General features: G+C 44.0%; 2 protein-coding genes across 2 annotated transcripts in view; both read left to right on the forward strand.

Moving 5' to 3' along the window:
• cmn (calymmin) overlaps positions 1-11,534 on the forward strand; it is a 30,439-nt gene extending 18,905 nt beyond the window's left edge. Inside the window, exons 55-68 of the mRNA XM_028568562.1 lie at positions 7,707-7,775; positions 7,965-8,030; positions 8,248-8,304; positions 8,538-8,609; positions 8,722-8,793; positions 9,639-9,710; positions 9,803-9,874; positions 9,958-10,026; positions 10,124-10,186; positions 10,287-10,352; positions 10,445-10,483; positions 10,570-10,857; positions 11,116-11,172; positions 11,257-11,534. Of these exons, the coding sequence (XP_028424363.1) occupies positions 7,707-7,775; positions 7,965-8,030; positions 8,248-8,304; positions 8,538-8,609; positions 8,722-8,793; positions 9,639-9,710; positions 9,803-9,874; positions 9,958-10,026; positions 10,124-10,186; positions 10,287-10,352; positions 10,445-10,483; positions 10,570-10,857; positions 11,116-11,172; positions 11,257-11,261 (1,067 nt within the window). The 3' untranslated portion in view covers positions 11,262-11,534. The remainder of the gene's footprint in view (positions 1-7,706; positions 7,776-7,964; positions 8,031-8,247; positions 8,305-8,537; positions 8,610-8,721; positions 8,794-9,638; positions 9,711-9,802; positions 9,875-9,957; positions 10,027-10,123; positions 10,187-10,286; positions 10,353-10,444; positions 10,484-10,569; positions 10,858-11,115; positions 11,173-11,256) is intronic.
• Positions 11,535-12,138: 604 nt separating this feature from the next.
• paqr4b (progestin and adipoQ receptor family member IVb) lies at positions 12,139-15,448 on the forward strand. Its single transcript, XM_028568563.1, has 3 exons — positions 12,139-12,304; positions 13,302-13,520; positions 15,012-15,448. Exons 1-3 carry the CDS (start codon positions 12,139-12,141, stop codon positions 15,446-15,448), a joined length of 822 nt encoding a protein of 273 aa, XP_028424364.1.
• The last annotated feature ends 197 nt before the right edge of the window (positions 15,449-15,645 follow it).

The following is a 15,645-nucleotide window of genomic DNA, read 5'->3' on the forward strand; positions in this document are numbered from 1 at the left end:
TGGACCTCATGGGACCTTACAGGGAAACTTCACCGATTAGCATTAAGCTTTGTATCAGTAGAACCCCGGTAGTATTTTTGAATGACCATGCTTCCCTCCCTCATGTCCCCCTGAGAGGGGAGATTTCTGTATTGAGGGTCTGGAAAAAAAACCTCAGATGACGCAAAATGACGATTTTTGCGTCATCTGAGGCTTTTTTGCCCAGAGGCAAAAGACTACAGCCTGTATTCATCATAGACAGTATACAAAGTATTCATCATAGACAGACATTCATTGTGTATTAGTCTATTAGGAGCCACTTCCGCATAGCCCAAAGGGGGTTGGACTGTCGGCTTTTTCCGGAGATTGCCGAGTAAAAAACGAGTGTTAGCCATCTTGAATCCTCGCTTAGCTTCTCAGCAGGAGCAGAAACTGTTCATCCCGACGGAAATTTTGGGACGCGTGCTTTTATTTTGAAAAGTAGACGGGACGGCATGATATGGGACGCTCCAGGCTGCAGCCATACAGTCTTGGAAATTTTAGAAAAACAATTATGTGCATTCAAACTACCACACACGTGTACCACCGGGATACATTGGAACACATCGGAGAATATGCATCACACTTTATTACGGACGCAATACTCGACACACTACGCAAGCTTTGCCTGCACGGAGACCAGCGGTGGTGCTCGATTCCTGTGGCCGGTAAAGTGACCTCATCAGTGGGGAGCGTTGAACAAGTGTGCCGGTGGAAAGCTAACGCTAGCCAGCCATCTGTTCACCAATCGTGCTTGCAAGTGTCCGCTCATTAAACAAACTGGACTACATCCAACATCAACGAAACTCCCAACGCGAGTTCAGAGACGGCTGTGTTTTTGTTGTTGTGGAAATATTGCTGTGGACAATCCAGCCTGCTGCTCTGTCACCGGGTAAGACTACTAGTGGAGGTGGGCTGTGTTACCCCGGACTGCCTGTTGCAGAAATGGGGTGATTTGTATCCAACTAACTGCTAACTGCTGGTGGAGTTTGTGACTGTAAAATGCCGACAATTCTAGCTACATCCCACCCAAATGTACAGCTGTGTTTATACTCTATGTTTATACCGCAGCCCACCAAGAGCTAATGCTAGTAGCTATGTGTTAGCCTTCTTTTATTACATGGCTTGGTTGAATTCTAATGTAGAATGCGGTCTGTTATGTAAGGGATAGAGCGAGGTGGTTGTTATAGCAAATACAACCCGACAGGGTGATCAGGACCCCGACGCAAAGCGGAGGGGTCTTGAATCAGCCTGAAGGAACCGCCTCGCTCTACATTATCCCGCTTATTACATGGCTACTTACCAAATAAATCAATAATTTGACTAATAACTTGACAAAATATTGATTTAAATGGGAGTTTATTGATTTAAATACGATTGTATTGCTTCCACTAGAGAAAATAGTCCGTTCCGTCTCTACGGTTGGAATCCTGCGTCCATAGCAACGTAAAAACTCTGTAATGCAATCCTTCGTCTATTAGCTACTCAACACCACCTTACAGGCTGTGGTAGTAGCCGTGTATTTTATGGGGTGCTGCCGTGGTGGACAAATGACCCAGCTGCTGTTTTAATCACTGCAGGAACTGACACAACATTAGCTGAAGCGTTGTTGTGAGCTAGCGGGCTATCGGCTGCTCTAATTTACGTTAAACTGAACATTTCTGTTGACGGTGAAGTGAGACACGGTGAATGGCTTCTTTGGGAATATTTATGTGGACGTTTATGTCCTCATTCATCTCGTTTCCTTTTTGCAGAGCCGCTGCATGTTGACACACCTGTAAGTTAACGTTAAACAAGTTGCAATGTAAGCTAACTAATTAGCGTTGTTGCGATCATAGACGGTATAGAAAGATACTAGCGATAGACGCTCATCAGATCTGCTGTCATTGCTTGAATTGGAGGACAGAAGTTTCTCCACGTTTCCCCACTTTTTGCCACAGCTGGTAGGCTAAATTATCCGGACTTCTTTCAGCGGATTGATTGATAGCTGTCCTCCAGAGTGAACAGAACTGCGTCCATGGCAACGCTCTGCTTTTGCATGGCAACGGTGTGTTATCCTTAGCAGCGGTCTGTTATCAAGAAATAACAGACCGCATTCTACATTAGAATTCAACCAAGCCATGTAATAATTCTTGACAACAGACCGCTGCTAAGGATAACACACAGTTGCCATGCATAGCTGAGCGTTGCCATGGACACAGTTCTGTTCACTCTGGAGCTATCAATCAATCCGCTGAAAGAAGTCCGGATAATGTATCAGCTGTGGCCAAAAAAAGCATGTTTTAAATGTGTAACACCACTTGAGCCACCGTGAAACGTTTTTTCGTGTATATGGTTGAAATGACAATAAAACACACTTGTTGAGTTGATCGTCTCACTGTCTGTCTGTAAAGGGCGTGGCTTGGGAGTGGCCCCATACAGCAGCAAAGCAAGTGCATTCTGGGATTTGGTGTCTTTCATCCATATGAGCCAAAAACACATTTTCTGTCTTATCTTGGCCTAGAAGGCACCAATTTCAATTTTTTTTTCACATTTCTACTACATAAGTGACCCAATTTAAAGATATATTCAGCTTTCCAGCGGTGAAATTTCCCTTTAAGTCAGAAAAAATATGAACGGTAGTGAACGGGGAGAGGCAAATCATTTTTTGATCCAGTTTGAATTGAGCCATGGATTACAAATATGATGTTCATCAATTTAAAAGATGATTTTTCAACCGGAGAAAGTCTCAGTTACCCGTAGGTTTGTCGTAGTACCACTTAGTTTTGTGTGAAACAGCTCAGTGGACTACATCTCCCGTTTCACACAATCTACGACACTTAGCTAGCTTGATGCTTGGTTTGCTAGCTAGCTAGCTTAGCTCTGTTCCACAACACATGTAATGTTATCTTAACTGCTGGGTTTTATCCAGTCAAGTGTTTTCAGCAGATAAGCAAAAGAACGAGCGAGATCCTCTGCTCATTAGAGTAACGTTACATCCCCGGTACGATACACAGAGACATCGTAGCTTCAGCGAGACGTCACCCATGAAGTTTGTAGTCTTTCTAATTACGTATTTTCACTGTCTTATACTTCAACAGTTTAACAATAAACGGAGACTTTTTTCGGTTGAAAAATAATGTTTTAAATTGACGAACATCATATTTGTAATCCATGGCTCAATTCAAACTGGATCAAAAAATATTTATTCTCTCTCCATTGACCCTCGTTCATATTTTTTCGAAAGATAGGTCCCATGGACCGGAAGTAGAAGGGCGGGACTTCGGCTCTCTAAAGAATTGTCATTCCCTGGCAATGACGGTGCAGAGAAATCGAGAGTGCAGATGCAGAAGACCCGGAAATGCTGGCCAATCAGAGCAGACTGGGCTTTTTCAGGAGGGGGGCTAAAAGAGACAGGTGCTTTTACAGTGTTTCAGACAGAGGGTGAATACAGTTATATTTAGACACATCCGTCCATCCATCCATCCATCCATCCATGTTCGTCTGCTTATCCGGTGTCGGGTTGCGGGGGCAGCAGCTCCAGCAGGGGACCCCAAACTTCCCTTTCCCGAGCCACATTAACCAGCTCCGTCTGGGGGATCCCGAGGCGTTCCCAGGCCAGGTTGGAGATATAATCCCTCCACCTAGTCCTGGGTCTTCCCCGAGGCCTCCTCCCAGCTGGACGTGCCTGGAACACCTCCCTAGGGAGGCGTCCAGGGGGCATCCTTACCAGATGCCCGAACCACCTCAACTGGCTCCTTTCGACGCAAAGGAGCAGCGGCTCTACTCCGAGCTCCTCATGGATGACTGAGCTTCTCACCCTATCTCTAAGGGAGACGCCAGCCACCCTCCTGAGGAAACCCATTTCGGCCGCTTGTACCCTGGATCTTGTTCTTTCGGTCATGACCCAGCCTTCATGACCATAGGTGAGGGTAGGAACGAAAACTGACCGGTAGATCGAGAGCTTTGCCTTCTGGCTCAGCTCTCTTTTCATCACAGCAGTGCGATAAATTGAATGTAATACCGCACCCGCTGCGCCGATTCTCCGACCAATCTCCGATCAATCTCCCGCTCCATTGTCCCCTCACTCGCGAACAAAAACCCAAGGTACTTGAACTCCTTCACTTGGGGTAAGGACTCATTCCCTACCTGGAGTAGGCACTCCATATATTTAGACACAGTATGAGGAAAATAAAGGGTTTTTTGATGTGTCTAGTAAGAACCCTAAATACAAGTATCAACCTAAAAATGAGCATGAAATGGGACCTTTAAAGGTCCCATGACATGGTGCTCTTTGGATGCTTTTATATAGACCTTAGTGGTCCCCTAATACTGTATCTGCAGTCTCTTTCCAGAAATTCAGCCTTGGTGCAGAATTACAGCCACTAGAGCCAGTCCCACAATGAGCTTTCCTTAAGTGCCATTTATGTGTCTGTAGCTATTGAGGAGGTGAGAGGGGGGGGCAAGGTGGAGGGTGGGGGTGTGGCCTTGACCAACTGCCACTTTGCTCATTTGAAAACCATGATGTCTCTCTCCAGGGACGGACTGGGGCTAAAAAACACCCCTGGACTTTCTCCCAAATAGGCCCATCATCCGGCCATTTGCCCCTAGTCGTGCGCGACAGACACTAGCCAGGATGTCTTGATACTATGCCTCAATACTGTAGCCTTGTAGCCTATCAGACAAGGTATTCACAGCAAGTAACATCTCAAAACCAATGATGATAATTGGGGAAAGTGTTTATTAATGAAGCCTCAGCCCTAAAATAAAAACTAAAAATGTACAATGCCATTACATCTGCATTGAAAATAAAATACAAATAATGAAATGTCACTGGCTACAGAAACCTCAAATTATACAAACTTGTAATTATAAAACAGTACAGAGGATTACTGACAACACTTTCAGAAATAAAGTAGACTGATGTACCTGAACATGGGATTAGGTATATTGCAGGCCTATACCAAAACTACACTGAGAGTGTTAGTTACTATATACTATAACTATTCAAGATATAAAAGCCCCGGGGATTGATGAGATCCGTCCAGAAATGCTCAAGGCTCTGGGTGTGGAGGGGTTGTCCTGGTTGACACGCCTCTTCAACATTGCGTGGAAGTCTGGGACGGTGCCAAAGGAGTGGCAGACTGGGGTGGTGGTTCCTCTTTTTAAAAAGGGGGACCAGAGGGTGTGTGCCAATTATAGGGGTATCACACTTCTCAGCCTCCCTGGTAAAGTCTACTCCAAGGTGCTGGAAAGGAGGGTTCGGCCGATAGTCGAACCTCGGGTTGAGGAGGAACAATGCGGATTCCGTCCTGGTCGTGGAACAACGGACCAGCTCTTCACTCTCGCAAGGATCCTGGAGGGAGCCTGGGAGTATGCCCAACCGGTCTACATGTGTTTTGTGGATTTGGAGAAGGCGTATGACCGGGTCCCCCGGGAGATACTGTGGGAGGTGCTGCGGGAGTATGGGGTGAGGGGTCTCTACTCAGGGCCATCCAATCTCTGTATGACCAAAGTGAGAGCTGTGTCCGGGTTCTCGGTAGTAAGTCGGACTCGTTTCAGGTGAGGGTTGGCCTCCGCCAGGGCTGCGCTTTGTCACCAATCCTGTTTGTAATATTTATGGACAGGATATCGAGGCGTAGTCGGGGTGGGGAGGGGTTGCAGTTTGGTGGGCTGGGGATCTCATCGCTGCTCTTTGCAGATGATGTGGTCCTGATGGCATCATCGGCCTGCGACCTTCAGCACTCACTGGATGGGTTCAAACCAGTGTCAAGCGGTTGGGATGAGGATCAGCACCTCTAAATCGGAGGCCATGGTTCTCAGCAGGAAACCGATGGAATGCCTTCTCCAGGTAGGGAATGAGTCCTTACCCCAAGTGAAGGAGTTCAAGTACCTTGGGGTTTTGTTCGCAGTGAGGGGACAATGGAGCGGGAGATTGGTCGGAGAATCGGCGCAGCGGGTGCGGTATTGCATTCAATCTATCGCACCGTTGTGACGAAAAAAGAGAGCTGAGCCAGAAGGCAAAGCTCTCGATCTACCGGTCAGTTTTCGTTCCTACCCTCACCTATGGTCATGAAGGCTGGGTCATGACCGAAAGAACGAGATCCAGGGTACAAGCGGCGAAATGGGTTTCCTCAGGAGGGTGGCTGGCGTCTCCCTTAGAGATAGGGTGAGAAGCTCAGTCATCCGTGAGGAGCTCGGAGTAGAGCCGCTGCTCCTTTGCGTCGAAAGGAGCCAGTTGAGGTGGTTCGGGCATCTGGTAAGGATGCCCCCTGGGCGCCTCCCTAGGGAGGTGTTCCAGGCACGTCCAGCTGGGAGGAGGCCTCGGGGAAGACCCAGGACTAGGTGGAGGGATTATATCTCCAACCTGGCCTGGGAACGCCTCGGGATCCCCCAGTCGGAGCTGGTTAATGTTGCTCGGGAAAGGGAAGTTTGGGGTCCCCTGCTGGAGCTGCTCCCCCCGCGACCCGACACCGGATAAGCGGACGAAGATGGATGGATGGATGGATAATATGTGTTGCTTTGTGTTAAAGAATTAGCATTGAATAACCTATTTAATATTTTGTCAATGTCATATTACACTTTTGATTCATATTAAGGCTGTGAAATGATGAAAATGACTATAGGCTCTGTCAATGTTGTCTGTGAAGCTATCACAAACAACCACCAGGTCTTTGCCAGTTCCACAATAGTAAACACAAATATGAAAGACAAGGAAAAACTGCACACTGATGGAAGACAGACAGAAAGTGCAAACTAGGATTTTTTGGTTAAACTTTTGGTTACATTTGGTGAATTATTTAGCCCCCTTCCCTGTTTGTTAGCACGTTTAGAGTGGTACAAATGCATGCCTGATGTTTTCCCGTTTAATTCAATACCTTAATCTTCATCCTAGCAGCAAAAGTGAGCTAACTACAACCTCTCATATACAACCAAGCGAAATTGCAGTCAACTCGCGATTCATTTCCAATGCGTTTAATGTTTCAAATTAACCTAACAGAAATTATTAAACACGTTAATTTTGACAGCACTAAATGGCACAATCAATTTCATAATCATGATGCACACTCATGTTGATAGCTGACTATGCAATTCGCTAAGCTAGGGATAAAGGCAGCCTATAATGTTTCCTGCTCCTGGCACTTGGACTTTCAATTTGAATTAACTCACATCTAATGATGTAGGCCTACTCTTCTTCTTCAGTTTTATTCTTTACACATAGCATATAAGTGATTGTATTTGCGCCCCCTGCTCTTGGCTGTTAATATCGCTTTATTAGACTTTTATTTGTGCCTGGACTTTTCCAGAACGCACAGATTGTCAGTCCGTCCCTGTCTCTCTCTCATGGGTGGGCCAAATTTTCTGGGTGGGCAAAGCAGAGAAAGGGGAGGAAACCTTGCTTCTTATGACCTCATAAGGAGAAGATTCCAGATCAGCCCATCTGAGCTTTCATTTTCTCAAAGGCAGAGCAGGATACCTAGGGCTCGGTTTACACCTATCGCCATTTCTAGCCACTGGGGGACCGTAGGCAGGCTGGGGGAACTCTTATTAATGTTAAAAAACCTCAGTGAAATGTGAAATTTTCATGCCATGGGACCTTTAACACAAAACAATTCAGTAGGAAAAAGCATATGTCTGTACAGCATGACATTATGAAACATATTTTAAACTCCAACAAACCAGAACCAAACCTTTCTCCAATGTTACAGGAATGGGTGGCTTGCCTTTTGGCAGTCAGACCCTAGGAATGGGTGCAGAGAAATCAAACACGAAATACGGTGAGTGCTTGTTAGACATATTCTATCACTCCACTATAATGTAGCCTGAAGGGAAAGGGAGTTTTATTTACGGTTTTATGAGTTTATAGCACCTTGATGTGCAGAACTCTAAGATAATTCTTAAACATCTTATTATTCATGTGCCAACCAACATTATTCTCTGCCCACTCACTGCTCACTCTGATTTAGGCATTGGTGGGTTGCAATTTGGTGGACAGCCCTTCAGTACAGGGACTAATGGTGCAGGAAATTATGGTATGTCTGTATATTGTAATTGCAAGCTTTCTTTTCAGTCTGTTTATGTGGACACTGCATGTACATCTTGATGGAAACTACAAATTAATTCATTTGTAATGTGTTTTGATTGAATGTTTATACCAAAGTCACTGTAATCCACTAAGAGTCAATACAAGCATGCACGGTCAGTCTAATGAGTCCATGTGTTTCCCAACTATGTCTCTATTTTATCCAGGTTATGGTGGGAGCCCCTATGGGCCTGCTGGTGATGGCAAATCATCTGGAAAATATGGTGAGTCATTTATCAAGTAGTATGTTATATTTCAAAATAAGGTGCAGTACCATGAGTACCTTTTTTAGTTTAGCCGCACAATTTGGTCAGTGTGATCATCAGCTGTGGCTTATAGTAGTTGTGTCTTCACTTTAAAAGTCATTCCCGAAACTGATAGGCTGATGAAATTAAATCTACAATCTACACTTGACTGTGAAAAGACTTCTTACTGGTTTTCCTTTATCTCTGATCAGGATATGGTGGGTTCCCCAATGGTGGGCAGCTTCTCGGACTCGCCACTAATGGAAATACAGCCGGCCAATATGGTGAATAATTACCTTTTGATATTCTTGTTGTGATTAGTTGTGGCACACACTTCACCCCGTAACCTTTTTATATTATTTCTCTTCTTCCTCTGTTTCTCAATCTTGTCTACAGGTTATGGAAGAATGCCTTATGAAGCTCAACCAGCTGGACTAAGCCCTGAAGCCAAATCTACTGGCAAATATGGTAAGAAAACGTTTGCAGATTCAGAATTTACTCACAAAATATCACAATTAAAATGTGGATTTATCCCAGACATTTGCCTCATGGACTGATGGCTGTACTGCATGGGCCACCCAATCCGGCCCGTTATGAGAGCCAATCAGCAAAAACTTCCGTAAATCAACGATGGGCTCACATTGGACTCACAAAGACGGAGTCAGTCGGCTCCGAAATGTGTGTGTGTTGTTGAGAGAGAGAGAGAGAGAGAGAGATAGAGAGGACTACATTTTAGTGTTGTCTTTTTCAACACTTATGCAAAGGTGTTATTTCCCAAACAGGCTTAGTGGCTTGATGGTTAAAGTTGAGGTATGGATTTGATTCGCAGGGGTATTTTGCCACCGGTAATGGTATTAGTGTTATAAGTTAGCAGCACACTTCAACAACCGGACCCAGTGAGTCTGAGTGAGAAGGAGGAAGACTGCTCTCTTTGCCCGGTCAGCTCCAAAATGCCGTTATCTTCTGCTGTGTGCTTAGAAGTGGGACATTTTTAAGCTCACAGCAACTTAATACGATATGTTGTCTGGCTTTTGTTTGATATCTAGTGTAGGCAAAAATGCCTTTTTAATGAGTTTGCTCTTAGCAAAATACTCTGACTCAGTGAATTTAAGCTGGACTTTTATTGTGAAGGGAGGACACGGAAGAGCCAGCATTATGGCCAGTGTTATGGCGTCTACCTATCCCTTTTCGAACGGGTTGAATGTTATGTTGAAATTTTGTTTTGTTTTTTTGTTATACATTTTATTTGTATAACAATTTGTTTATATCGTTTGAAATAAAGATTTCATTTATTCATTCAAATTTTCTTCCAGGTCTGGCTGGGTCACCATATCAGCCCGAACCTCTTGGACTTGGACAGAGTGGAAAATTAACAGGCACATACGGTGAGATTCAGCAAACATGACAGCTACCTTCTAATTGTTGCTTGTTTGTTTATTTCTTTGGTTTAACTTGTTGTCTCAATGTGGTTGAAAAGGTGGCGGTGAAGTTCCCTATGCACCACAAGCTCTTGGTTTTGGGAGTGAGGCACAATCTTTTGGGAAATATGGTACTCTTCATTCTTTTGTGTTCTTTTCATACCACTCATTTTACACATGTTTACTAAATGATTTCACATCAATCTGTCAACAGATAACCAGGGACCATACCAGTCGCAGCCCATTGAATTGGCATCTGAAGGTAGATCTGGTGGAGAATATGGTATTTTGTCATTATTGCTTTTAACCTGAGCAGTTGGGTTCGAAATGTACGAATAAATTGTACATTCATATCTTTTTTTTGTGTGTGCCTTGAACAGATGCAGATGGTTTACCATATGAGCCCCTGCCTCTTGAGCCAGATTCAGCTGGAACATCTAATGGTGCGTCAGGGAAAGAGGGTTCTTTTTGAGATTTGCAGCACAGATATACTGAAGACCCCAATCTCTTATCTTATCTGTTTATTTTCTCCTGACCTCTTAGTGAAGGGAGAGGTACCGACACCAGCAATTGCAGTCGAAGGCGAAGGGATGTCCATTGATAGATACGGTAAGTATATACTGTATAGTGTGTATTTCTGCATGGTGGTCTCTTGTGGCTCAACTGCATTCAGGTAATGTTTAACTGTTTGTCACTTTCAGAAAATATGGGCTATATAAACGGACAAGTGCAGCCAGAAGGTAAAACTAGGAAATGAATTAATTGCATACATGGTGCAACGGCAAAAAAGACAACCTTGAAATCTTAGTTTTCTCTCCCTCCCTAGTTGTTGCATTTCCTGCAGCGCCTACTCCCAGCCCCACCCTGGCCTACCCCGCTGTCACATCCTATCTACCTGTGGAGGCCTTCACACCTGATGTGGTGCCCGGAGCAGGTGTTGAGGACCTGCCCGACCCCGAAGGCATTGCTGGCCTCGCCCTTGACTCCGCACCTGCTACAGAAATGCACGGCGTGGCTGAGGTGCCGGAGCAACCTGATGAGCTGCTTCATCAAGAGCAGCTGCCACGTCAGATTCACATTCAGCAGCATCTCAAACTGCATTTTCACCCACAAGGCAAGTCCTAAAGAGGTCCAACTTGACAAGTGGTTTCACACATTTTTCTTGTTTCTATTCTTTATGCCCTTTAAGCTTCTTATTTAACAGGCCGGTATAAAAGTGGTATCAATCTTCTCATTACATTTTCTGAAATAAATGTCAAACTGTTCCTTTAAGTTCACCAAACTCTGAAATAATCACCAGTATACGTAATATTACATAAAAGTCATTTAAAAACATTTCCGTAACAGTTTGAATTCTTTTATTTGTCTTCAGGAGCAAAGAAGAGCAAATATGATTTGAATGGCTTCTTTGGGAATAGTGGCTACCAAGGTAAGAACAGAATCAAACTAAAAGTTGATCATTTTCAGTTTGCTGACTGCTGTACAACCATCCCACTCATCTTTCTCCACACAGGTTAACCCTGCGGACAACGACAATATAATCTTTTTTTGGCGTTATTTTTGAATGTTTCCTAATTGTATATTTTTATTATCTTCTGTTTGTTGACAATTCCTGGTATTTTTGTGTTTGTTTGTAGAGATAAAACAACATTTAAACATTTTGAGTTGTTAGGTTTTCTGTTTATGTATATTTTTATGCACCCTGCATTACCTTCTAATTTATTTTGCATGGGAGAGGGTTTTTTACTACTTGTGGCAGACATCTGTTATTATTATTATTATTATTGTACAGAATTTGATTGAATAAAACCATCCATTAATACTAAACAGTGGGTTACTCATTTGTATGTGTTTCTCTACATTTGGTATGCTACAGCAAAGGCAAAACCTATTAATATTGTTAAATTTACACGCTAAGGAATTATCAGTGCCATTAGGAAAAACAACTACCTCTTAAAGTGTTATAATCCCCAGATCATCCTGAATGCAACACAGTTGTAAATAAGCATGGGGAATAGGAACATGTGTGCGGTCTATAATAAGGGAAATACAGAATATATCTATGTTGACCATGAAGTTGAGGAGTGAGTCAGTTATGAGCCGTGACAAGGAGCAGCTGACGTAGTGCACATGGCTTTTTGTGAGGATCACCCCGGCTTAGGGATAAGAGCCCTTTGCTGATTGGCCGTTTTAAAAGCATGCCACCTGGCCAGCTCAACAGGTTGCTTGCTTGGAATTACACCTGTCCAACGATGGATTTCAAGGAGAAGAATTTCCGGCTTGTTGTGGTCATGACTGTGTCTCAGAGTCCTGAGTGTGGCTTCTTTTAGGATGTAAATGGTGAGGAACCTGGACTGTCAACTAAATGTGAGGGCATTAGCTGCAGGAAGTCGTGATGGTGCTTTACAAAGGGCCGCGGCTGTTGGACTTTGCAAAGACCCCTCAATACCTTCAGTTCAACAAGTATGTCCTGACGGGTTACCGGCCAGTGTCCACAGCTCAAGACTGCCTCAGGAGCCTCTTCTACATGCACAATGAGCTCGGGAACATTTACACCCATGGTAAGTCCAGATGGTAACTGTGCATTGCCCCTGCCTTAAACTGCAAGTGTCAATCTGGATTAAATATAAAAATGTCAAAGGGTTTTATCTGCATCTTAATTATATTTAAATACCTTTGCAGTAAAACACAAAGCAAATGTTTCTCACCATTTAACTCATACGGGTGATGCACAGGTGACCGAAACAAGTGACAGATGTCCACTACTCTCACTTATGGCCAGTTACAAGCATACTTGACGAGGACGTGTAATGAGGATATGTGGCATTAGCTGTAATCTGCCCTGGGGATCCCTGTCCTGGAATTGTCCTACTTTTAATGGTTTAAAGGTGTGGGGTTGGCTGAGACTGTATATATGTTAACCTATGTATCATAATGGGCAAAGCCTCCCGAAGATGCACATGTTTGCGTAGATCGCGAGCAGTTGCAGAATTACAGTATTTTAACATTTTTAAAATGTGTGCTTTTGATGTAAAACTTCCAAATTCAAACCTGATTTAAATTGTGCAAAGACGAGCAATATTGTAAATGTAACTGTGCATGGCCTAAAAGCAGCCCAACCTTGAACTTCTGAAGGCAATTTCCTCATGCTCCATTTTCTCCTTGGCTATCCCATAAGTTCGTTAAGACTAACACTCTTACTAAGGGGAAGTGAAGGGCATGAGCTTTAGAGCGTTGCGTGTGGCCAACAGCCATATCCTTCAAATTGTTCCTGGTAAGGACACAAACAGAGGAACTATTAAATTCCTCATATTGCTCTGCATAAGGTGATGTTTACACCTACTCGCTATAAAAACATGTTAACCTACTTCATTGCGTCTGCCTTACAAACCTATAACAACCTTACAAACCTATAACAATACTAAAGGGTAATGATTTATAATTAGAGGGCTTTCTAAAGGACTCACATCTGTGTAGGTTTCAAACGTTTTTCTTGATCTCATTTCATCTAATTTCTCTTCTTTCCTCTTTAAACTCCTACTATTCCGGTCACCTCAGGCATCCCTTTTTTCCTTTTCTTGGTGCTGCTGCCTTTAAGTATCCCCTGGATGGAGGTGGACAGTGCCTGGATCTGTGTTGTCCACTACGTGGCCTGCCTCTGCCCTACAGTGGGTTCGGTGGTCTACCATGTGTTCATGAACCATGTGGGAGGAGAACATGTGTACGACACCCTGCTCTCCCTGGACATGTTCGGGGTTTGTCTAGTTAACACCCTGGGTAGGTCGTTGATGCTCATTGGCTCGGCTTTCTTCCATCTGAATTCTTAGATTTCTGCAGAGTGCAACATCTGAAATTATAATCATCGCTGATCAGAGCTGTTTTCAAGTCTGACAACTTAATCTTAACTCAAGTTCCACTCTCTAGCTTTTTCTGGACCACGTCTGACAGTCTTCATCAGTGTATGGCTCAGTTGTCTGATAAATAATGCGAGATGTTGAAGAGAAGTTGAATGATCCAGAAAAAAAAGATAGTGGACCCTTATATTAACAGAATACTGTTTCCAAGGTCAAGAATGGACTTTTACACTCAGTCAAGTCTCATGTCTTCATAGGATAATAACAAATCTTTCTTGTCTCTAAAATGCAGACCATTAAAATGATTTTCCATTCAAAGCTATCTTAAAGCAATAGTTTGACATTTTGGGAAATATGCTTATTTGCTTTCTTGCGAGAGAACATCAACACCCCTCTCGTATCAGTCTGTTCAAAGTGAAGCTAGAGCCAGAAAATGGTTTGCTTAGCTTAGCATAAAAATGGGAACAGAGGGAAACCGCTATCCTAGCTCTGTTCACACGCAACAAAATCCACCTACCAGCACCTCTAAAGCTCACTTTATATCTTGTTTGGTTTTTAAACAAAGTATGAAAACAACAAATTGTGACTATTTCTTGGCTAGGAGCAGTGACTTCCTGAAGTCACCAACATTTTGAAGCAACCAGCAGAGCAGAGCAAAATGCACAAAGTGACTGCTTTTGGCCAAGAAATAGAGCTCTTTTTGTTAATTATGGACAGAGCCAGGTTAGCTGTTGTCACTCTTTATGCTAAGCTATACTAACTGGCTGTAGCCTTATATTTACATTACATGTCATTTAGCTGACGCTTTTATCCAAAGCGACTTACAATTGCTATACAGTTTAACCCTTGTGTTGTCCTTCGGGTCCCCAGGACCCGTTCAGTTTGTTTTCATTGGTCTGGCGTTGAGCTGCGGGTCCCCTGGTGACTCGCGTACTATGTGATGTCATTTCACGTGAACTGGCACGAGGGGGGCGTCCCAGAGACCCGTGCTGCGAATGAACGCGTTTGGACAGGCTAATACAAAATGTAAATAAACTAACCAAGTCCCCATGACACGAAGGACAATACAAGGGAGACCAGAGGTTGCACACCTCTGGAGCAACTAGGGGTTAAGTGACTTGCTCAGGGACACATTGGTTGATGTATCGCAGTGGGAATCGAACCCAGATCTCCCACACCAAAGGCATGTGTCATATCCATCATATCCAATAGTTTAGCCCTCAAGTCTCAAATCAAGTCTTTATGAAGTTAAGTCTCAGTAACGTGCCACAACAGTCAAGTCCAAGTAAAACCTCAAGTCTTCACTTTTGTGACTTAAGTCTGACTCGAGTCCAAGTCTACACCTTTGCTAATTATATCTGACCTTCATTTTATTGCTGCTTATTTACTTGTATATCATCTCTCTTGTCACCAGGTGCACTTCCCATCATCCACATCACCCTTCTTTGCTACCCAGCCACACGACAGACTGCCTTGCTGGCCTACATCCTCCTGTCAGCCTACAGCATTTACTGTGCCACCACGGCCCGTACAAACGTCCTGCGCCTGCAAGCTTTCATCTGGCAGGCTCTGTTCCGCTTTGGCCTCTTCCTGTTCCGGGTGTTGGGCAGCGGGGTGGGCAGCCCAAACTCCCTGCGCCTCTTTGTCATCATGGACACTCTGGCTGTAGTGGGCGGGCTGGTCAACATCATCCAGATCCCTGAGCGCTTCATTCCCGGCCTGTTTGACAACTGGGGCAACAGCCACCAGATAATGCATGTCATGGTGATTTGCTCAATTATCTACCTGCATTGGGGCACACTGGAGGATTTAGCCTGGATTAGGACCTACCAGTGTCCTACTGAGGGATGAGAAGTGTATAAAGTACACACACTAATGCACTCAAGGCTCAACGATAGAAATGAGATTTAGGATTCAATGAGGCAGTATAAAGAGAGGCATGCACTTTAGTATTAGCTGCTGAAATTCTACACAAGGGAAGTTTGCAATTTGACTTTTTGCCAGAGCAGAATAAGAGGAACTTACAGTGTTGTAACTGTGGATCTCAA

This window comes from Perca flavescens, chromosome 21 (assembly GCF_004354835.1).
Source record: "Perca flavescens isolate YP-PL-M2 chromosome 21, PFLA_1.0, whole genome shotgun sequence".
NCBI lineage: Eukaryota > Metazoa > Chordata > Actinopteri > Perciformes > Percidae > Perca > Perca flavescens.

Coding starts and splice junctions, on each gene's coding strand:
- paqr4b (XM_028568563.1), top strand. CDS start 12,139: ATGGTGCTTTACAAAGGGCCGCGGCTGTTGGACTTTGCAAAGACCCCT. Junction 12,305..13,301: donor CGGGAACATTTACACCCATG/GTAAGTCCAGAT, acceptor CGGTCACCTCAG/GCATCCCTTTTTTCCTTTTC. Junction 13,521..15,011: donor TTGTCTAGTTAACACCCTGG/GTAGGTCGTTGA, acceptor TCTTGTCACCAG/GTGCACTTCCCATCATCCAC.